At 44.7% G+C, this 24,402-nt stretch overlaps 1 protein-coding gene across 2 annotated transcripts in view; it reads right to left on the bottom strand.

Moving 5' to 3' along the window:
- Positions 1 to 276: 276 nt before the first annotated feature.
- Positions 277 to 24,402, bottom strand: part of myo19 (myosin XIX) — a 55,356-nt gene continuing 31,230 nt past the window's right edge. For both annotated transcript variants that reach the window (XM_084320215.1, XM_084320214.1), the window contains exons 17-24: positions 23,171 to 23,278; positions 20,292 to 20,362; positions 19,684 to 19,763; positions 17,566 to 17,714; positions 15,171 to 15,300; positions 3,647 to 3,732; positions 1,699 to 2,031; positions 277 to 763 (exon numbers count right to left, since the gene is read on the bottom strand). In XM_084320215.1, coding sequence (XP_084176341.1) covers positions 641 to 763; positions 1,699 to 2,031; positions 3,647 to 3,732; positions 15,171 to 15,300; positions 17,566 to 17,714; positions 19,684 to 19,763; positions 20,292 to 20,362; positions 23,171 to 23,278 — 1,080 coding nt within the window. In that variant the 3' untranslated portion in view covers positions 277 to 640. The remainder of the gene's footprint in view (positions 764 to 1,698; positions 2,032 to 3,646; positions 3,733 to 15,170; positions 15,301 to 17,565; positions 17,715 to 19,683; positions 19,764 to 20,291; positions 20,363 to 23,170; positions 23,279 to 24,402) is intronic.

Here is a 24,402-nt window from a genome sequence, read left to right on the forward strand (position 1 = left end):
CAGTGCAGAGTTGCAATTCAACTGAATTTAAATGAAATGGGGATGTTTTAATTAAAACATGCCACAAGACCTAGTATTTTAATATAGTATAAAGTATTAAAAGAAATATATATTTTTACACATGCAACTTTTCGATTTCCCGCAGTTATCGATAAATCGATAAGTGGTCTCAGCCTTAAAAAAAAAAAATATATATATATATATATATATATATATATATATATATATATATATATATATATATATATATATATATATATATATATATATATATAATTATAATAAAATTTTAAGCCAGAACAAAAAGGTTGACACAGCAGAAATCAAATGTTAGTGCAAAAGCCAAAGTCTGTTCCCTTAAATAGTGAAGTCTCTGAAGTCCATTTCCATCTAAAACAGTGGAAGAGCAGAGCTACTAAACTTCCCTCACGCACCTATGTCGGGGTCAGGGTGGAAAGGAATCCCAACCTGAGCATGACATAAGAGCAAAATGACCACTGTGTGAATATGGTCAATATGGAAGAGACTACTCTGTATATTGAATGCCTATAAAATATTGAAGATGTTACATTTGGAAATGGTCAGCTATGGTACTTGCAAACAAATGTACTTGCATGTCTTCACGCTAGTTACACTTGTCTTATGATAACGGATCACAATCCAACAGAATCTGATTGAACCCAGTGACGCAATCGTTTTGTCCGTCTGGATGCATGTCAGCGTAGAGTAGAGGAGATCGCTGAAAGTGGAGCTTCACAGATTCCTAGAAAGACAAAAAAAAAGTATCTGAAAAGATCTACAATATCTCTCACAGGGTTCCCACAGACATTGCAAAATGAAATTCAAGGACTTTCCTAAGCACTATTTTTCATTTTAAAAGGGCATTTGAAAGGATTCACTTTTAAATGCTGTTTTTTATAGAAAAAAATCTGATCCAATTTGTATGGCTTAAAACCAACTTTCAATGCGAATGGTTGATTTGAATTTCAATGACTTTTTGAGCACCTTGTTAAAATATTGGCTGTTTTCAAGGAATTCCAGGCCATTATTTTTTTTTTATTATCTTTTCCCCCCTCCTTTTTCCTCCGATTTTCTCCCATCCCAATGTTAGTCGTTATGCCAATTCCCAATCCCCTTCCTGGTCGCTGCGCACTTACCCCCCACAGTCGGTCTGGGAGAGTGGAGGCTATCACGTGCTTCCTCCGACACACGTCTAGCCAATCAACCGCTTCTTTTCACCTGGCAGCGCGGACTCTCACTGAGAGGGTGTAACGTGTGGAAGGATCACACTACCCCCTTAGATCCTATCCGCGCTGAGCAGGCGCCCCGACCGAACTGTAGGAGTCGCTGTTTACAACGACCCGGACCCACCCCGCCAGCTTTCCCACCCTCTAATACAGCCAATTGTATTAGTGTGAACGGCCAGCCAAGCTGGTGACAACGCCGGAGCTGTGAGCTGGATTCGAACAGGCGAATCCAGCGTCTCCGGTGTTGGTGACGAACGCAATCTCCGCTACGCCACCTGACCCCCCCAGGCCATGACTTTTTAAAATTATATTATAATTTTTTTTTATCAAGCACTTTAAGCACTTCAAGAACCTTGTGTGAACCCTGCTCTCAGAAAATATAATATAAAGCCATATATTAAGTCTGGCTCTAGATTTCACGAGGGTTGTAGGGGGGTGAACGTGTCCTCACCCTGGGTTGAGCTCTAATGGAGGCGAGCCCCTGCTTGTACTGGTTGGTCTCCACCTTGTACTGCTCTCTCCTGGCCGTCAGGTCGAGACTGGCCAGCACAGAGATCATCATCTTCTGGAAGCTGGCGTTGGTGGTCATGGAGATGGTGATTGAGGGGGCTGAGGCCAGAGCCAGGCCCATGGGCCAGCCTCGCACGGTGACCGGCTGCGGGATGCTGGAGACCCGCACTGAGCCCTTCTCCCTGATGATGGAGGTTAACTGGGGAAGGTCCTCCTCCTCAAGGAGGTCCTCGGCATCATCCAGCTCCCATTCGGCCAACGCGTCCATTTGCACCTGGAGAACAGAAAACATGAGATTGATTTAAGGCTGACCACGACTAAGCGAATAGTCGACTAATCGACCGAAAGGAGCAGTAGTCGACTGCCAACCTCTTAGTCTAATGCACAAAAAAAAAAAAAAAAAATTATAATAATACTTTATTTATTTATCATTCTTTCCAAAAGCAAAGAGGCCTAGAAGTGTGGCTAACGCTAATGGCATGCATACCAGCGAGGCTAACTGCCTAAGAAAACGGGCACAGAGGCACTGAAAGAGGATTTCACCTGTCTAGACTAAACAAATATCAAGATGTATCCATCAGTGGTCCAATTGCATGCTTTCGCAGAGGACAAGAATGTCACAATCACGGCCCGGGCCTTCCTCTACCCCCGTCCTGTCCATATATGGGCAGCTTCCTGCTGCAGCATTCCCACGCTGTCAGACTGGCGTCAATCAGCGCAGCTGTGAGGGATTCGCTCATCAACAGCCCCTATATCACCCCACAGATCCTGTCGTCCTTCGTCGGAGTGTTATCTAGCCATCCTAGGTACGAGAACGTATCCTACCTTGCTGCTCTCTCCTAAATACTGCTGACCCTGTGCTAACCTTTGTTCTCCCTGTGCCCAGGATAACCCGCTGCCGGCCTAGGCTGTCTATCGAGACGCTGCCCGCCCGGACGTTCCCGAGGAGAGCACCCTTGTATCTCATTCTGCACATTCTACTGTTGTACTTTGACGCATGGTACCTATTGGAATAAATACCCTAAACCGCTCCACTCTCTCTCTCTCCCTGTGTTTCTGCTATATGTGGTGTGATGTACTTTACATGTTATGATGATGTACTTTACATGTGGTGTGATGTACTTTATATGTGGTGTGATGTACTTTACATGTTATGATGATGTACTTTATATGTTATGATGATGTACTTTATATGTTATGATGATGTACTTTATGTGGTGTGATGTACTTTATATGTTATGATGATGTACTTTACATGTGGTGTGATGTACTTTATATGTGGTGTGATGTACTTTATATGTTATGATGATGTACTTTATATGTTATGATGATGTACTTTACATGTGGTGTGATGTACTTTATATGTTATGATGATGTACTTTACATGTGGTGTGATGTACTTTATATGTGGTGTGTGATGTACTTTATATGTGGTGTGATGTACTTTATATGTGGTGTGTGATGTACTTTATATGTGGTGTAACGGTACACAAAAACCACGATACGGTACGTACCTCGGTTTTGAAGTCACGGTTCGGTACGGGTTTTCGGGACAGTGGGGGGAAGTTTGGCTTTCCATGTTCCACTCAGGGGTGATGTAGTGTGCAGTAACTAATTGTACTTGTAGGGCTGTCAATGAATATTCTATATTGAAATTAATAATCGACTTGTAAATAAAAAAAATTAAAAATAAATAATAATAATATTAGATTGTGAAAAAAACAGCCCCCGCTGGGCGGTCGTTAGTGGTTAACATACCATTGTATTCATTCGGTACACTACACAGCCGTTCTGTATGGTACGGTACACACTGAAACGGTTCGGTTCGGTATGGATACGTGTACCTTTACACCCCTAGGTGTGGTGTATGTATTAATTACACTGCTCACCCTCCACCTCCTGTAGGTGCTCTGGATAACTGTGGCCGCCATGTGCCAGTGCTGGACCCGCCTCCTGACCAGCCAGGACCGCACAACTGTAGGGGGAAAAAAAATAATCACACTGTCAGTCATCCTTCCATCATTTCCAAAAAATAAAAATAAAAAGCACATATTTAATACACTCTAAAATAAATGCAACACGTGCACTACCAATCTGGACGGGTATGATATTAATACCAGCTTCAGCTGAGTGCTGGTACATTTAGGCTGTGGCAGGTAGATCTATCCACTCTGTGTCTACTGTTGTCCTGTGTAGCTCGATGGGTAGAGTGCTTGGGTTGGGGGTTCTATTCCCACCAGGCCAGGGCCAGCCATACTGGGAAAAAGAATCTATGCAGTCATTCCATTGTAAAATATAGCCATTCATACTAGGGCTGGGCGATATAACGATAACGATAATTATCGCGATATATTTGAATAATCGATATAGAGGAAAAAAAATTTAGATATATTTTTCTCTTGTCCATTTATTTTGTTTGCTTTCTAATTTAAAATACAGTTTTAAACCGTCTGTACACAGTAGGCTATGTGTGCTAGCAGAGCTAGTCTCCAGTCACGAGTCACGGTGGTTTGTCCACCAAAAAAGCGGCAAAAGATAGAAAATAAACTAGCAGAGCCAGAACTGTTCAACTCCTCTGGAGCCACAGCCAGCAGAGAAGCCGGTTTACTTTAGCTTTCAAACCAGCTGCAGCCTGAGAACTGGAGTGTGAGGGGATGTAACACTAAAGATGGCGGCAACGACAAAGAATTGCTGCAAAATAAACATACATCTGTTTAATAAAAATAATAATAAAAAAAAAAAAAATTATACTCGATTTTTTTTATTGAGTGATATGATATTGTTATCGATATCGTTATCGCGATATCATTTTTGGCCATATCGCCCAGCCCTAATTCATACGTAAGTAATCAGCCATTGTTTGGAGCTTTTTGTATATTGTATCAAATAAATTATTTGCCTATCATAAGCTTTGGAATCAACCAGTCACTATGGCCTGTGGAACATGGTGACCTGTTTATTAAAATATTTTGTGTGGGTGAACTGGATCCAGATGGAGTAGTTCAGCTGATCCGAGAACATCTCTATTAGCATCAACGACAATAATATGTCTCGAAAAGACAATTGAGGTCACCCTCATTTTCAATGTCGTCGAGACATTTCAATGCATACATTTCTACAATATAACAATAATAAATATTAATATCTATATAGTACTTTTTACACATGGACCGCAGTCCAGAGTGCACCACAGCAATTAGTATAAAATGAACATGAAATGAAATCAGCACACAAATTGACAGAATAAAAAAAAACAATGCATAAATTGCAGACATAATAATAGGTATAAAAGACAATAAAAGTAGTGCAATGTAAACGTGCCGACTTAAGAATAGGCATAAAATAAGTACAATAGTACAATGTCGCTTGACATGCAAATGAGGTTTATATTCTAGCATTTCTAGAATGTCTGAAACACCTTTAAAGCCTTCTGGTGCATGTTCACAAATACTGACTGAATTATCCTGCGGCGCCGGGAGAACAGGAATTCTTAAAATGGGTGGCATTCCCCTTTAACCTGAGACGAGTAGGAGCAAGGCCACTGAACTGTAACGCATTAAACTGACCTAGCACACAGTGCAGGGTATTTATTCAATTCAATTAAAAAAAAACTTTATTAGTCCCACAAGGGGCAATTTAAGGCATGAATACGGCAAACAGCTGCACTTATACACATCCAAGATAAAACAGGGGACAAGAGACATACATGACACTATTAAAGCACAAGAGACATGACACGGTTAGAACAGGATCCTTATATTGTTGATCTGTCAAGTCTAATGAATAAATTCGGTCAGTACAAAAAGTGCACTTTCGTCAAAAATGTTAAAATCAAGGGGTCAAAAGGTGCATATTAGTGAACTGACCATTCCTTGTACTGTGGCCATTCACCAGTCGAATGGCCTCTGGAACAAAACCAAACTTCCTTCTGTTTGTTTTACAGGCAGGCTGTCTAAGGCCATGGTTACACTGGGGTAAAACAGCAACGTTGTATTTTCGAATGATTACGTTTGCATGTCCAAGTTAAAAAGAAACGCCGTTTTGGCAGGAAAACACGTTTTTCCTAGTGGCAACGCTGAAAGGGTGTTTTCGTTTTGGAAACTCGCCGAAACTCGCCGACAATGGTGCCATGTAATTTGCGCGAGCCGGATACGGAGCCGTTTCTTGCCCAACGCCCATGCGCAGTAGTAAACACTGACGCCAAATTCTCCCCTGGCTGGACCTATACAGGATATCAGCTGCGTCCTCCTCAGATTGCCTGTAGCTGCGTCTAAACTAAGATCATGTGTTGTCAAGTTATTGTTATAAGGATGCAGTCCAAACTACCACAGTCTACATCCACTTAACAATTGTTTGTATTGAGCCGTATTGTATTGTACCCATTCTGCAACTGTTAAATAACGTTTTACATCCATTCATTCTGCTAGCATTAACGTTACTACGCTGCTAGCCACAATGCTATACTGTTATAATGGCATATCCCAATCACGTTAGCACGTAAGCTAACAAAATCGGCGATATTTTTGTGAGACTAAACTCCGCTCTTGGTGGTCAATTGTGTTGATGTTAGTTTTGTTTCATCAACAAATCATCAACAAATGAGGCAGAACACACAGTGAATGTATCCGTTTTTGTTTATTGCACTTTATTTCTTGCTGAAAAATAAATACTATGCTGCTAAATGGCTCATGCGAGGTATAAAGATGGTGGCTTTCTGAGATTTTGAGCAGGATGTGGAGTGACTCGGTCAACCTTTCTGATTGGTTGAAAATGGCCTTCATGTTTGAACTACATCGCCACCTACTGCTTTGGCATTGTACTACATGTATATTGTAGACAAGCCAAAACGACGTCTAACTTAACTCTAACTTGCCTGCCAATACGCAGCGTTCTGAAAAGCGAAATGAAACTAAATGAAACGGCCCTAATGTAACCCCAGCCTAAATCGCTTTCCTGAGGGCAGCAGGTCAAAACACACATGAAGGACATGTGTGGAGTCACTAATTATCTTATGTGCTTTCTTGAGCACTGTTAAACTGTACTAGGGATCTTTGTGTTTTGCCGATAATGTTTGAGCTAAGGTTGACAACACCTTGCAGTTTGTCCTCGTCTCTTTGACAGAGGGGGGTGTGAACCAACATACAAATGAAAAGGTTAGAACATAGGCGGCATGTAATGAAGGCTAGGGTAGGCCTATGCCTACCCAAATGTTATGCTGGGAATTTTAAAATGTATATATATAAATAATATATGTAGGCAGCCGCACACAGCATTATATATAGGCAGCCTAGGCTACGATATTGTGTGTGTGTTGGCACTGTTGGGCTGCAGCCCCGCTGGTGACAAACAAAGGGCCGGCCGGCGAAGGTGTCAATGGGTATCGTTTAACATTCCAATGCAGTAACCAATCACACCGCACTCGTTTGTGTAAACATCTGGATTTCACCCGCCAGTTTCTTTGTAGCCAACACCAGGGACGGACGCAAACGCAAAATGGATATATGTTCTTGTTCCATAGGCGACGGGTAATGAAGGCTAGGGTAGGCTACCCAAATGTTATGCTGGGAATTCTGAAAATGATGAATGAATGAAAACTTTATTTAACAGATTGCAGAATGGGTACAATACAGTACGGCTCAATACACACAATTGTTAAGGGGATGCAGACCAGAGAAAGACGTTTGTCTTGTTTACATCAGGGTCACTGGTTTGAAAGCTCGGCGTTGCTAATAAACATTTTAAATAATTTTTATAAACTGGTTGTAAATATGTACCTCCGTTATGTGTGAGTCAATGATCACACTCGGGTTGTACCAAACCGTAGGTTTATTTAACATCAAGTATAACGTGACGGCAAGAGGCAGTTTACAGTACCGAGGCAGTTTGTAAGCAGAGCAGTCGATCCCGAGCACATCGATATACTTACGCGCACCTGAAGGTACGGTGGCTCAAACAGGATAATCATTTAGCCAATGATCTACACTGGTCAACACTGCTCAAAACGGCGTTAGCTTAGGTGGTGCAGTGGGCAAGGCGCTCACCTCCAATGCTGGAGACGCTGGGTTCGAGCCGAGCTCTCCACATTGCTTTCAGCTTGGCTGGTCGTTCATACTAATACATTTGGCAGTATTAGGGGGTGGGAAACTGATGGGTGGGGATCGGACGTTGTGGACAGCGACTCCTACAGGTCGGTTGGTGCACATGCGCAGTAGAATCAGGAAGCGATGGGGGCGGCATCCCTCCAAAGCGCAGACCCCTGACGCTGAAAGATCGCGCTGTGCAGGTGAAAAGATGCGACGGCTGCTACCTCGAGTACCGGAGGGGACTCGTGCAATGTATGGCTTACACGTCCACATTACAGCCGGCTTGTGGGAGGCATCAAACAGCGTTCGAGATAGGGGAGGGTTGAATTGGACGATACAAAATTGGGATGGGAGAAAAATAGAAAATGGGAGAAAAAGTGGATAAAAAAAAATAAACTGCGTTAGCTGCCTGATGCGCCTGAGCTGTGATCACAGCGCATACACATCAGGCACCCAATGCCGACAATAAAGCTGTTGACCAGTGTTGACCAGTTTATAAAAATGATTTAAAATGTTTATTAGCAACGCCAAGCTTTCAAACCATTGCGTTTCTCTGTCCGAAACCCTTGTGCAACTGTGAGTACCTTTGAAATTTATCTACGATACAATGAGTGTTTCGCGGAGGACCAGTTCTTCAGAGTTAATTATGGGATTTTTCCAATGGAGGAATAAGGGACTGTGGATTCACTCTGTGCATCACAGTCACGAAAGGGGCTAGGTCTTTCTCAGCAATGAGGCGCATCCGAAACTGGCTAAGAACAACAATGCGCCAGGAGAGACAGTCAACTCTGAGTCTGCTTCACATTGAAAGTGATCATACAGACAAACTTAAAGCAGAAAAGATCATTGATGCCAAGATGAAACGTCAAATTTTGCTGCATTAACACTTTGGATGCCACGGACGACATAACACGTGTTAGCAGTCCGCCCCCTGAATGCCCATCACAACAATTAGCGTGATTTTCTTTTTATTAGCGATCTGAATTCATATTTCATCAACCGAGTCTACTGTTGGGAAACCATTGTTTGCAAGTGTAGCTGTACAATGAAAGAGTCGAGTCGCGCTGGTTCTTAATGCCGTGTATTGGAAAGCGCAAGTAAACAAACCACAACTTCCCCAGGAAGTGAGACACGTAATATACCATACAGGCACCGGCCCAGCACGCCCACCAGGCGGAGCTGTAGCCCAGCCTGTAACATCTCCCTTCCTTTAGTAAGTAACAACATCAATCCGTGCAGACCTAAGTAGTATCAAAACACCTCATCAATAACAACCACAATTAAACACAGAATCACAATTTTCCCACATTCCCCATTTCCTTTTTTTTTTTATATATCTTACAGTCCATGCGCATGTGCACAGTCCTTGTGTGCTGGGGTGCGAGCGTGACTATGTGTATGTGTGTGTGTGTGTATGTGTGTGTGTGCATGTGTGCGTGTGAGACAGTCTCAGTTTGTGTGCGACCTAGAGGTTAAGTCTGTCCGGAGGCCGTATCGGCCTCCCGCTCCGGGAGAAGGCCCGGGCCTGTAACTCACGGCCTGGTGTGTTACCAGTCTGCGGGGAAGATGACGTCGACCTCGGGGCTGATGACTTTGGAGACTCCTCAGGACCGCTGACGACCTCTTCGGTGCTTCCCCCACTCGCAGGCTGCTCTGGGGCCAATTCTGGGTGAACTGACGGCTGGGGAGGGGCCGCTTCTGCTGGTCGGAGATCAACCCTGTTGCGGCGATACGCAGTCCCCTCCACGTCGACCAGATAGGACCGGAGTCCCAACTGCTGCAGGCACACGCCTCTCCTCCATCGGCCCGTCCTGTCACCCGGGAGTGGCTTCATCCGTATGGGCCGGCCGACGTTCAGCTCCGGCAAATCCTTCGCCGATCGGTCATACATCAACTTTGCTGCTTGATGTTTCACTCTCAGCTTGTCCGGGACCCCTGTGACGACCTGAGGTACCAGTAGCTGGTCGGCCACAGGGAGAAGGGTTCTCAGTCTCCGCGACATAAGCCGCTGTGCAGGGCTGCACTGCATACCCTCAGTGGGTGTGTTTCTCCAATGTAAAATGGCCTTCCAGGGGTCCTCTCTGGCCCGGTCTGCCTTTCTGCACAGGCTCTTCACAATTTTTACCACAGACTCCGCTTTGCCGTTAGCCTTCGGGTGCCTCGGTGAGGACATAAGCCCCACTCCCTCGCAAACGCCCGGAACTCCCCACCGGCAAACTGGCCCCCACCATCAGAAATGGCCCTGTCTGGGACCCCGTGGCGAGCAAACTGTGCCGTGCATCGTCGGATCGTGGTGTCCGCTGACAGGTCAAGGAGCAAGTCGACCTCCCAGAAGTCCTAAAAGTGGTCCACCACGAGAAGAAAGTTCTGTGCTGCATAGCTGTACAGGTCCATGCTTACCAGCTGCCAGGGCCGTGTGGGGAGCAGGTGTGACATCATAGTCTCTTTCTGTTGTTCGTGTGCATACTCATTGCACACGGAGCACTGCTGTACGTAATCTTTGACTTCCCCTTGCATACCAGGCCAGTACAGTGTATCACAAGCCTGTCTGTAGCACGCCTCGGCCCCCACATGGTTGTAGTGGATCCGTCTCAGCATTTCCGGACGCATAGCTTTCGGAATTATGATGCGCTGACTCCTGTAGAGCACGCCATCCTGTGCACTTATCTCGTCTCTGATGGCCCAATAGTCCCGGACGGCTAAAGGGGTCTCCTCTTTGTGGTCTGGCCATCCCTTCAGCACGACTGACTTGAGTGTTTGCAGACACACATCCTCCTCAGTGTGTGTTTGAATCTGTGCCAGACGTTGGCTGCTGACGTTCAGATAGTCCGCCTGCCGAATGGCGGCCGTGTCCCACTGCTCCTGCCGCATGCTGCAGACCATTTTCCGTACAGTGTATCTGTTCTCTGTGGTGGGGTGGTGGCTCTGCTGAGTGTGTCACTTATGTACATTTCAGGGCCTGGCTTGTATACCACCGCCAGGCAGTAGTTCTGCAGTGTGAGGAGCATGCTCTGAAGGCGCTTTGGCGCACTGAGGAGAGGTTTAGTGAAGATGGACAGCAACGGGCGGTGGTCGGTCTCTGCAGTCACATCACCCCTCCCATATAGGTAGTAGTGGAAGCGTTGACAGGCGAATACGATGCTTAGGCACTCCTTTTCTATCTGTGCATAATTTTGCTCCGTTTGGGTCAATGCACAAGAGGCAAATGCGACAGGCTGTCCCCCCTGAAGCAAGCAGCAGCCCAGACCCGTCTGACTGGAGTCGCTCTGTACGGTGACCGGCTTGTGGACATCATAGTACCTTAGGACTGGCACTGCCGTGATCAGAGCCTTGATTTTCTTCATGGCAGCCTCATGTTTGGGCAGCCAGTGCCACATCACATCTTTGTCGAGAAGTCTCCACAGAGGCTCACAAACCGCTGACAAGCGTGGTATGAATCTCGACAGGTAGTTCACAAACCCGACACATCGCTGGACCCCTTTTGCGTCTGTGGGGTTTGGCATGTCCAGAACCGCCCTGACCTTGTCAGGGTCAACCTTGGGGCCCTCTGCGGACAGTATGTGGCCGTGGAAGCGGACCTCCTTCAGTCGAAACTACAGCTTTTTCAGGCCCAGTCTCAGCTTTACCTCTCTGCATCTGTCCATCAGAGCGATGAGGTTCATGTCATGGTCGTGGTTGGCCTCATCCTCGGTGTCCCCACAGCCAACTATGAGGATATCATCGGCTATGGGCTCAATCCCTGTCAAGCCAGCCAGCAGCTCATGCTGCTTTCTTTGGTACAGCTCTGGAGCCACTGACACACCGAAAGGGAGCTTTAGCCAACGTTTCCTACCCCACGGTGTCCAGAACGTTGTCATCAGGCTGCTCTCTTCGTCCAAACGGCACTGTAAAAATGCATCCCGTGCATCCACCAGCGTGAATATACGTGCCTTTGGCAGCTTATACAGCACGTCATCCAAAGTGGGCATCAGGTAATGGGACCGTTTCAGAGCTCGGTTAAGGGGCTTTGGGTCTATACATAGTCTCAATTTGTCTGGCCTTTTTACTATGACCAGATTGCTAATCCAGTCCGTGGGTCGAGTGACTGTGGTCAAGTGCCCATCTTCTTCATATTTATCCAGCTGTGCTTTAACAGCTGCCTTCAGGGCCACTGGAACGTTCCTGGGAGCACACTGCACCGGCGCCACTGTGCTGTCCAGCTCAAAGTGAATATCACCGGGCAGAGACTCGACAGGGCTGGTGAACACATCATGGTAGGTGCTGACGAGCCACTCTTTGGTCAGTGACACCTTCCTGCAGTGCTCCACTTTATTCAGCTCCTCAGGAATGGTGAAGCGTATCAGACCAAGCCTCTCACATGTCTCCCCCGAAAGCAAGGGCCTCTGGCCAGTATGTACGACTTCAAAGTCCAGTCTGTGCGTCTTACCCCTAATGACGCATTGTGTGCTGTACACCCCCAACGAGCTCATCCACTCACTGTTGTAAAGTTTCAGTTTGATGAAGCTCTTCTGAAGGGGTGTTCTAGGTGCCAGTCTTGACTTGTCCTTGATGCTCATCACATTGCATGTGGCTCCCGAGTCGAGCTGGCACCTTTGGAGGCCTTTTTGCAGTGGTAGGTTGACAAACCACTTTTTCCCTTGAGTGTTCACAGCCCCCACGCTCTCTGCTGTGTACACGTCTCTCTCCTCCCGGTCGCTGTCCTCCAGTTCCCCTGGCCATGGGTCATCCACAGCATTTAACTGGCGAGCCTGCTGGCCTCTTTTCATGCAAACTTTTGCAAAATGGTTAGCCGTGCCACATGAACGGCATTATTTACCAAAGGCGGGGCACTGGTCACGCCCACGTTTGTGCCGTGTGCCACAGTACTTGCATTCACCAGTGTCTCTCATGTTCTGTGGCTGTGCCGATGTGTTGGCCTCGGATGGCCTGCTGGCAGGCCTCCGTCCATATCGCTGCCCTTGTGTGGCGTTAACGCTGTCCCCAGGCCCGGAGCTGCCGCTGCCCAGAGACATGGTCTTTAACCTACTGTCCATGACCTCAGCTGCCCGACAAATAATGATGGCCTGATCCAATTTAAGGTCCTTTTCTCTTAATAAGAGACGTCTAGCGCCCTCATCAGTTATCCCTAGGACAAGCCTGTCTCTTATGAGTTCATCTTTAATAGCTCCATATTCACAAGAGGCAGCCTTTTCTCTCAGTCTTGTAACAAAAGCATCAAACAGCTCTCCATCCTCCTGTTTCAAGTTGCCAAAAACGTACCTCTCGAATATCACGTTCTTAGCTGGTGTGAAGTATTGCTGCAGTGCTGTCAGAATAGCCCCCACATCTTTTTGTTGCTCCACGGTGAGTCCCAGGTTGTGTTTATAAATATGACGACAGTCATTCCCCATTAACCGTCTGAGCGCCGCCGCCTGTACTGGCTTTGCTTTCTCGCTGAGCCCGGTCGCGAGCAGATAGTCCTCGAACTCTGCTTGAAAGCTCACCCAGTTGCCGTGAATGTCTCCCGTCATTTTCATTGGCTCCGGAGGCGGAATGCTGGATGCCATTGTCGCCACAAACTCTCACCCAAACAACACATAAACGTCCGCTGTTATTGCAAACAGCTGTTTTGGGCCGTATATAAATCCTCTTTGGGTCCTCCTAGTTCCACTTCTGACACCATGTTTGCAAGTGTAGCTGTACAATGAAAGAGTCGAGTCGCGCTGGTTCTTAATGCCGTGTATTGGAAAGCACAAGTAAACAAACCACAACTTCCCCAGGAAGTGAGACACGTAATATACCATACAGGCACCGGCCCAGCACGCCCACCAGGCGGAGCTGTAGCCCAGCCTGTAACAACCATCCCCATCAGGCGATCAGATGTGAAAAAAGCGCCCCCTATCGTCTCCCAGATGGTAATGCACCCTTTTGGAATGGACTCAATGAAAATGGATGAGAAAAAAAAACTCCGGAATCCACATTTTACTTCTCACGCATGTAACCGGAGATGATCCCAGTCATTGTGGAGCCTCAGGAATGCGTGGAATATGTGTTTACAGTACGTTGCATTGGATCAATAAAAGGATCGATTTTTGGAATGGCAATCAGGAATTGGAATAATCTTTTTGGATACCATCTCATCTCAGGTAAGGAATCTATTTTACCAGTCTTAGGATAATCAGACCTGTTTTCACGGAGATATAAGCTTTTCCCCTATGTGTGATATGGCTGTTTGGCTGTGCGAGCAATCAGGAACTAAGATAATCGATTTTCAGCTTGCGGCACCAGCGTGCATACGTACACATATACTATCGATAATCTAGCGTTTATTTGAAAACGATTAATAAATAGGCCGAAAAATGACAACGTTCTAGAATATTCCAGTACAGGGCGTTTATCACGGAATCTTTCTTTTTTCCTTGAAAACGAGGGCTTTTCAAAATGCTATAAAACGGAAATGAACCGATAAAAAAACAATCCGCTTCGACAATGTTGACTGGAAAATGAGTCATTGATAAGCGACGGGCAGATTAGACACATAGCCATAATTTAAAACATAGATTAGGCAATATTAACGCTAAAAAAAAATTGTATCCACTTTTTCTCCCATTTTCAATTTTTCTCCCATCCCAATTTCGTATCATCCAATTCAACCCTCCCCTGTCTCGAACGCTGTTTCTTGCCTCCCACAAGCCGGCTGCAATGTGGACTAAGTCATACATAGCACGAGTCCCCTCCGATACTCAAGGTAACAGCAGTCGCATCTTTTCACCTGCGCGGCGCGATCTTTCAGCGTCAGGGGTCTGCGCTTTGGAGGGGCACCGCCCCCATCGCTTCCTGATTCTACTGTGCAGGCGCACCAACCGCTGTCCACAACGCCCGATGCCCACCCATCAGTTTCCCACTCCCTAATACTGCCAATGTGTATTAGTACGGACGACCAGCTAAACTGAAAGTAATGTGGAGCGCTGGGCTCGAACAGGCGAACCCAGCGTCTCCAGTATTCGTGGTGAGCGCCTTGCCCACTGCACCACGTAGCCGCCCATATTAACGCTAACATTGAAGTGGATGGTGGGCATTCAAGCACTAAAGTGTTAAGGTAAGACAATGGTTAATCATAATTTGGATGCCTTAATTTGAACACTTAATTTGCACTATATATGAAATGAGTGGGGCTCGCTGTATTGTATGAATTCAGAACCATGGACAGCACCGTTTGCAGGTGCACGCAGCGTGTGAAAGCAAAAAAGGAAACATGTTGCACACTCCGTGCTACATAGCCTCCCCTAATGTTTGGCTCACCCGCCGCCTATGGGTTAGAATATGATACGAAATGTCCTGTGGTAGTTACCTGCTTGGATCAGGGTGGCGGCCTGCATCTGGGCATGACGTCTGCGATTCTGGTACCTGCGCCAGCCGCACTGGACGGTGAAGGCTCTCTGGGATCTAATTCTCTTTCTCCGCTCCTCCAATAATTCCAGCTGTGGGGACAGAACACATCGGATCAAAGGGGATTAAGACCACAGCTCATTCAAACTGGATTGGCAGCAGGCAGACCTGCTTAATATAATTAGTACTTTATTGTCCCCAAGGGGACATAATTTCTCTGCATTTGATCAGGGTTCCCAGACATTGCAAAATGAAATTCAAGGACTTTCAAGTACTTTTCTAAGCACAATTTTAAAAGGGCATTTAAAAGGATACAATTCACTTTTAAATGCAGTTTTTTGTTGAAAAGAAAATCGGATCCAATATTTATGGCTTAAAACCAATTTCCGACAATTAGTTACACTTTAGATAAAAAAAATTATATTTCTTGATTCAGAATTCTTTTATCATGGATGATATGGGTTGTTTGCAAGGAATTCCAGGCCTTGACTTTATTTTTTGCACTTTAAGCACTTCAAGGACCTTGTGCGAACCCTGTTGGCCTATCTTAAGCGCCCGGGGGAACAGCAGCTAGGGAACAGCATGGGGGACCCTGATGTAAACAAGACAAACGTCTTTCTCAGGTCTGCATCCCCTTAACAATTGTTAAGGGGATTGTATTGTACCCATTCTGCAATCTGTTAAATAAAGTTTTCATTCATTCATTCAGGTTCAGTGTATTGCTCAAGGGCACTTTGACGAGCTGCCAGGAGGAGCTGGGATCGAACCGAGAAGATTACCAAGACAACCGCTCTACCCCCTGAGCCATTGCCGGTTGCCGCCTGGTTAAAGGTCCCCTGTCTTATGAATAGCCTTTTCCAGTGTTTAGCATTGTTTTCTAGCAATGGGGGTTTGTATCAATGGGGTCTGTGTCTCTAATTCTCATTTTGGCAGATTGCTCCAATTCAGTTGAGACAATATCCTCCCCCAGTGAACTAAACCCTTCTGATTTGACTCGCTATCCTACGTAGCAAGGAGCTGATCTGCAGTAACGCCCCCTGTAGCGCAACCATTCGCTCAAGAGCAGAGCGAGTGGAAATACTGACACTTCCTCAAACGGGTTGACGTGCGCGGGTGCCGACAGAGCGAGCGAGAGAGGGAGAGAGAGAGATAGAGAGGGAGAGAGATAGAGAGGGAGAGAGAGGGAGAGGGACATGGAGCATTTACACACACACTCACACGCGAGGCAGGAGCTTCTCCCCCGCAGTCGGGAGCACTCGCATATCAAAATATCATTGCGCGGGGGGGCAGGTGGCGCACAGAGATTACGTTCGTCACCAACACCGGGAGACACTAGGATTCGCCTGTTCGAATCCAGCTCCCGGCGTTGCTATCAGCTTGGCTGTCCTCTCACGCTGATACAATTGGCTGTATCAGGGGGTGGGAAGCTGAAGGGTGGGTCCTGGGCGTTGTGGACAGCGACCCCTACAGTTCGGTCGGGGCGCCTGCTCAGCGAGGGTTGGATCTGAGGAGAGATAGTGTGGCCTCCCACACGCTACACTCTCCCCGGTGAGAACCTGCGCGGCCAGGTTGGCCTGCCCCAGGCTGCACATGCGTCGGAGGAAAGCATGTGACAGTCTCCGGTCTCCCGGACCAACAGTAGGGGAAAGTACGCAACAACCAGGAAGGGTGGGATGGGAGAAAAATCGGGAAAAAGGAGGGGAAGAAAGATATAAAAAAAAAAAAAAAAAAAAAATCATTGCGCACGCCCGTATTCCGATCCGTGCAATAATATTCACAGGGGTATATATTGTCATTTGAAACAAGTTACCAATGCATTGTCCCGTGGGATTATGCCCCCCCACGGCAAAATTCATTTGTATCCCCCTCAATCTCTCTCTCTCTGTCTGCCAGTGCAGACTGTGGGTGACTGTCACTCAAAGCACTTATGGGCGGAGCCCAGCCCAAAACAGCTTGAAATCTTGAAGTGGAAAAATGCTGCTTTAGAGTACTTGATTAGAAATACAAAACAATGAATTTTTTTGAAAAATGTTTTACAGATGTGTTCCATAGACTCACAGGAATTGTGTAAAGTTAATAGCATAAATAAATAAATAGTGAAAGGAATAGCAAGACATGTCCCCTTTAAATCAGGACCTATGATACTTCAAACTAAAGAATAAGCAATGGATAAAGCACAAGTATGGGTGGAAACCACACTTGACACAACCAAGTGAACAGAACAAAGTTGCCAACAATATGTGGACAGTGGACATTTTTTGTATTGTTGAAAGTGCGTCTGTGTGTGTGTGTGTGTGTGTGTGTGTGTGTGTGTGTGTGTGTGTGTGTGTGTGTGTGTGTGTGTGTGTGCCACTGACCATGGCCTGTGTCAGAAAGACTTTAGTCCTTCCACAGTGCACCAGTGTGTTGCGTATCTCACTGTCCAGTTGGCCTGAGGTGTCATGAGACTGGCTCTGTAACACCGTTCTGAGAACATCATCCACAGCCTTACTGTTGGACTCCACATCTGACAGACAGAATAAGAAGGGGAATCGGGAATTAAGACAGGCGATCATCTTAAAAAAGGGGAATGCCACCTGTTTTATGAATTCAAGGGTTTTACAGGACACATTTACATGAGGTAGATAGTAAACATAAGCATACTGAGGGCTAAGCTACAGAGCCAGTACACTGCTACCACAGGGCATTTAGTATCATGATTGCTGTAAATATGAAGGTGAATGTGATTAAACAAAACAATTGATAACATGCAAGTAAATCAGGGCTGAGGGTAGAGAGGGTAAAGAGAGTGTGCAAAAAGCATTCAGCGGTGTTCAGATTTCATACCCAGGTTCCCAGAACATTATCACAAGAAGCAGCCCCAAAACAGATCATGCCAAATATCAAAGCTCAAGCATACAACAAATGTGTAGAAATATGACAATAATTGTTAAAAAAAAAACATGCAAAGCAGTTTCTGGTGGAAAGCAAGCATTTACCTGGAAAGTTCTAGAGAAGTTGGAATGTTTGTTACTTGAGACCTTTCAATCTGCCCCAGATTGGAAGGTCTCAAGAGGAGAGGAGGGTTGAAGATCAGATCACACAGGAAAGCTAGCAGAGAAGAGAAAGTCAGGATCAAATCTAATAGGAGAGCTAGCAGAGAAGAGAAAGTCAGGATCAAATCTAATAGGAGAGCTAGCAGAGAAGAGAAAGTCAGGATCAAATCTAATAGGAGAGCTAGCAGAGAAGAGAAAGTCAGGATCAAATCTAATAGGAGAGCTAGCAGATAAGAGAAAGTCAGGATTAAATCTAATAGGAGAGCTAGCAGAGAAGAGGAATTCAGGATCAAATCTAATAGGAGAGCTAGCAGAGAAGAGAAAGTCAGGATAAAATCTAATAGGAGAGCTAGCAGAGAAGAGGAATTCAGGATCAAATCTAATAGGAGAGCTAGCAGAGAAGAGGAATTCAGGATCAAATCGAATAGGAGAGCTAGCAGAGAAGAGAAAGTCAGGATAAAATCTAATAGGAGAGCTAGCAGAGAAGAGGAATTCAGGATCAAATCTAATAGGAGAGCTAGCAGAGAAGAGGAATTCAGGATCAAATCGAATAGGAGAGCTAGCAGAGAAGAGGAATTCAGGATCAGATCTAATAGGAGAGCTAGCAGAGAAGAGAAATTCAGGATCAAATCTAATAGGAGAGCTAGCAGAGAAAAGGCAGTCAGGATCAAATCTAATAGGAGAGCTAGCAGAGAAGAGGAATTCAGGATCAGATCTAATAGGAGAGCTAGCAGAGAAGAGAAAGTCAGGATCAAATCTAATAGGAGAGCTAGCAGCGAAGAGGAATTCAGGATCAAATCTAATAGGAGAGCTAGCAGAGAAGAGGCAGTCAGGATCAGATCTAATAGGAGAGCAAGCAGAGAAGAGGAATTCAGGATCAGATCTAATAGGACAGCTAGCAGAGAAGAGGAATTCAGGATCAAATCTAATAGGAGAGCTAGCAGAGAAGAGGAATTCAGGATAAAATCTAATAGGAGAGCTAGCAGAGAAGAGGAATTCAGGATCAAATCTAATAGGAGAGCTAGCAGAGAAGAGGAATTCAGGATCAGATCTAATAGGAGAGCTAGCAGAGAAGAGAAATTCAGGATCAGATCTAATAGGAGAGCTAGCAGAGAAGAGGAATTCAGGATCAAATCTAATAGGAGAGCTAGCAGAGAAGAGGAATTCAGGATTAGATCTAATAGGAGAGCTAGCAGAGAAGAGGAATTCAGGATCAAATCTAATAGGAGAGCTAGCAGAGAAGAGGAATTCAGGATTAGATCTAATAGGAGAGCTAGCAGAGAAGAGGAATTCAGGATTAGATCTAATAGGAGAGCTCAAACCCCACCCTCTGAAGCAACATTTTGTGATTGGAGGATCAAGAAAAGAGGGCAGGCTTGAAATAGGTAAATTGAACTCAAATGCATTTGAGACACAACACACTATTGACATAACACTTACCATTGTTGTGTGTCCCCGACATGAACACGGACGATTTAGAAATCAGTCTGTAACGCTGTAGGAAGCCTTCGAAAGGAATTCTACATAGCACAAAAGAAATGGCAAGGGTAAAAAAAAAAAACACAAAAAACACATACAAATATAAATAAATAAAGACTATATGAATGAATGAATGATTTTTATTTTCGAACAAGTATAAAAACAAAAATATATCTGTTCATTTGACATATACAAAAGATAATAAAAAAAGACAACAAAAAGAGAAACAGATAAACAAATCCTAGTTTACCCTGTTCAAAAAAGGAGTAGGAAGTATACACTTCTTAAAATTCCTACCCCTTTTTAACCATCACAAATTATAATTTAATTCATTGTTAACGCTGTATCTCTATACAAGCCAATACATTTATATATAAATACATTTATATACCTATAAATATGTAATATATAATATATATTAAAATACATATGAGACATAATTTCTTCTATTTTTTTTATTTATTACCCAATTTATTACCCAATTACCCAATCAACACACCTCCTCTTCCAGATACCCATTTAAGAAAGATTGTAATATTACTATATTACAGTTAGGACAGATGTATTACCGTATGGGGAAGCCCGCTGCACTTATATGAATGGTCTCCACAATCCCACAGGCCTCCAGCTGCACAATAACCTGACAGATGACCAGATGAAAAGGGTCATTGTTAGAATACTTTTTATTCTAAAAATAAACAAGCAAAAAAGCATGTGGCCACTTTTTGTTGCATCATCTAAAAGCAAAAGCCCATAATCTCATATTTTATATCATCTTGTACAAATTAATTTGGTTTGTGAGTTACTGAGTTACAGAGTTGGGATGTGTAATGTCATTATGATGTCACATATTCCGAGAAGTATTACATGCAGTTCAGTGAAATGATGAAAGTGAAATTACCTTTTTAATATATACACTTTCTTTCATTTTCATAATTCCACAAAGATTGATATTATGGGCATATCAAATCACCCTATTTTTTTGGGTGTGAGTAATCCTCAGTCTAATACTTTCCCATACTAGACTATGGTGACACAGTCTACCAAGGCCTAAAAGAAAAAATTGTTTGGTTCCGGTTGCCGACCGACCCTGCCGATTTAGGTGCGACCCAATTTATTTTATGAGTTTAAAAAATATATATTAAAAAATAATTTTTACAATAAAGTTTCATAAAAATCTTAGTCAAACCTTTAGTATTATGGATATTAAACATGCTGGCAGAGTACATGCATCCATGTTGTCGTGAAAATTTTAATTAAATAAAGAAATTCCCCCAAATCCCCATGTTTAGTTTATACTAAAATTTCAAGATTGAAGAGATTTATTCGTCAAATACATACACAAGACATGTAGTGAAATGAAGGTGGCCATGCCCGCCTTGATTGTGCAAAAATAGAATAAAATAGACAGTACATTACTAAAAGTAATAAGAATATAATACAATGCTAAGCTTTAAGAATGAGGTAATGAGTACTATATAGAATAATATACAGTTATGTTTTTTTTTTTTTTAACTTTTTTGTAGTGTGTTTGTGTGTGAGAGAGTGCAAGTGAGGATGTGTGTGTGTGTGTGTGTGCGTGTGTGTGTGTGTGTGCATGTGCGTGTGTGTGTGTGTGTGTGTGTGCGTGCGTGCGTGCAGGGATGGGAATCGAAAACCGGTTCCCGTTGGGAGCCGGTTCCTAATTGTCCGATTCCTAATCGTATGCCTCCGTGACTATCGATTCCTCTTATCGCTGCCAGGTTTTTTTTTCCTACAGTTGAGCATAACGTTAGCGTTAGCATGCAGCCATAGAGCAGACTATTTGATTCCTTAAGGGCTCGAAATTGCCTGGGTTTTGGTCATATGCTCCCGGAATGCTCCCGCTGTTTGGCTGTTTCTATGTGCAGTGAAAACTACTCCAATGTTTTAGAACCTAGTCATTGATTTAATTCAAGGTAACCTAAGATTAGCCGTGGAGCTAACGTTAGCTAACCAAGCTGATACAGACACACCAATCACACCACAGAGAGAGATAACAGCTGACTGGGCTCAGTTAGGGTGGGGGCGAGCGGGGACTCCGGTGAGGGAACCGTCTGTGTGTGTGTGTGTGTGTGTGTGTGTGTGTGTGTGTGTGTGTGTGTGTGTGTGTGTGTGTGTGTGTGTGTGCGCGCTGGTCTTCTGAAAGAACAGATGACAGAGGAGTCAGGAATAACGACCTGTTCAATGCAACTACAGTTCAATAGATTAAATTTGTTTAAGATATTGAACTGTGGGGCGCCCTCGTGGCGCATATACCATAGTGCCTTGCGCACCTACGCGGCCGTCCCGGGTTCGCTCCCCGCTCCCGGCGATATTTGTTGCATGTCTTCGCCACATCTCCTCCCGTTCGCCCTCTCCTGTCGGTCCTGCGTGACCAGTAAAAGCTGTAAAAATGCTAAAAAAAATTATAATAAAAAAATAAAAGATATTGAACTGTAGTTGCATTCAACAGGTCGTTATTCAATAGATTAAATTAGTTTAAGAATAAAAAAATTCTGGCGGCTAGGTGGTGCAGTGGGCAAGGCACTCACCACCAATGCTGGAGATGCTGGGTTCGAGCCCAGCTCTCCACATTGTTTTCAGTTTGGCTGGTTGTCCGTACCAATACAATTGGCAGTATTAGGGGGAGGGAAAACGGATGGGTGGGGATCGGACGTTGTGGACAGCGACTCCTACAGGTCGGTTGGTGCGCCTGCGCAGTAGAATCAAGAAGCAATGGGGGCGGCGTCCCTCCAAAGCGCAGACCCCTGACGCTGAAAGATCGCGCTGCGCAGGTGAAAAGATGCGACGGCTGCTACCTCGAGTATCGGAGGGGACTCGTGCTATGTATGGCTTACACGTCCACATTGCAGCCGGCTTGTGGGAGGCATGAAACAGCGTTCGAGATAGGGGAGGGTTGAATTGGACGATACGAAATTGGGATGGGAGAAAAATAGAAAAATGGGAGAAAAAGTGGATAAAAAAAAAAGAATAAAAAAATTAAAAAAATAAATAAATAAATAAATTAGTTTAGGAGAATCTCAAATACATTATTTTATTTAAGTGTATAGTTATTTCTTTTATACTGTTTTTGTATTTTTCTGACATGGGGGCTCAACAATAAATGACAATCAGAAATGTCAAGTTGCATGTTGTTATTCTAACCAGCTTAGTTCTGTTGCATTTCCAATTTATTTATTTAAATTATAAATTTAGCAGGGATCGATAAGGGAATCTATAAAGAATCGGATCGATAAGCAGAATCGATAATGGAATCGTATCGATAAAATCTTATCAATTCCCATCCCTATGTGTGTGTGTGTGTGTGTGTGTGTGTGTGTGTGTGTGTGTGTGTGTGTGTGTGTGTGTGTGTGTGTGTGTGTGTGTGTGTGTGTGTGTGTGTGTGTGTGTTTGTTTGTTTGTCTGATACCAAGCCAGAGAGTGTTACCTCCTCCTTCTTGAAGGTCAGCGGCCTGCAGTCTGGGTTGGGCTTGATACAGCGAGTGTAGTGAGGAGTCGTGGCGTGGAGAACATTCATCAGGCTCTCCAGAGAGTTCTACAGACAGACGTGAACATCATCAGAACATGGAGAACATTCATCAGGATTTTGGGGGGGGGGGGGGGGGGTTGGGTATGAGGGGTGGGTGGGGGACACTGTACAACTGTACAAACAAAACTGTACAAACAAGACCATACTTGGTAATTTACTGTACATTGGAGGGGGTTGTTAGGACATTTACAGGGGCCAGTTTCGAATTGCAGTCTCCCGTAGGTGTTTTTTGAGAGTGTTTTTGAAAGTGGGTATATGTGGCATAATTGTGAAACGTGTTTAGTCCCTTGTTTGAGCCGAATCTGGGTTTAACATGATTTGTGGAGCTCCCTCTGGTGTTGTGATCGTGGTATTCACTGACCTTTGGGAAGTATTTTGACATGTACATGGGTACCTTGGTCGTGTAGTGTATCTTGTAGACCAGGCCCATTGCAAGTTGCTGTACTCTGTCGTCTACTCTAAGCCATCCTAGGTTGTCAAAGTGGGCAGGGGTGAGGTGGGTTCTAGGAGTAAGGTCAAGCAGTAGTCTGACCAGTTTGTTTTGAGATGTTTGTAATTTTGTTTTTAGCACCTTTGAGGTGCTTTGGTACCATGAGGTGCAAGCATAGTCGTAGTACCCTTGAATGAGTGCTCCTGCCAGAGTCTTCAGGGTATTCTTGTTTACCAGTGAGGAGATCCGGTACAAGAATCGAGTTCGTTGGTTGACTTTTTTTATTACATTGGATGCCATTTTGTCACAGGAAAGATTTGCCTCTAGGATGGAACCCAGGTAGGTAATATCTTCTTTCCTTGTGACAATATTGTCACCCACTGTAACTGAGAAGCCGTCGGTCTTGCCGAGTTTGTTATTTGAACCGAAGAGAATGGACTCTGTTTTGCCCATGTGTAAATAATGATAGTTTGTTATCAGCGAGCCATATGCAGATTTTGCCTAGTTCTGAGCTGAGGGTTTTTTCAACCTGTAACTTGTTCTTGTCAGAGACCAGCAGGGCTGAGTCGTCCGCAAACAGGAACAAGTTGCAGTCACAAGCTGACGACATGTCATTTGCATAAATTAGGAACAGTAGCGGACCTAGTATGCTTCCTTGTGGAACACCACAGCTTACTGTGAGGGGGGGGGGGATAGGGTA

Source organism: Notolepis coatsorum (genome assembly GCF_963971535.1).
Source record: "Notolepis coatsorum genome assembly, chromosome: 8".
NCBI lineage: Eukaryota > Metazoa > Chordata > Actinopteri > Aulopiformes > Paralepididae > Notolepis > Notolepis coatsorum.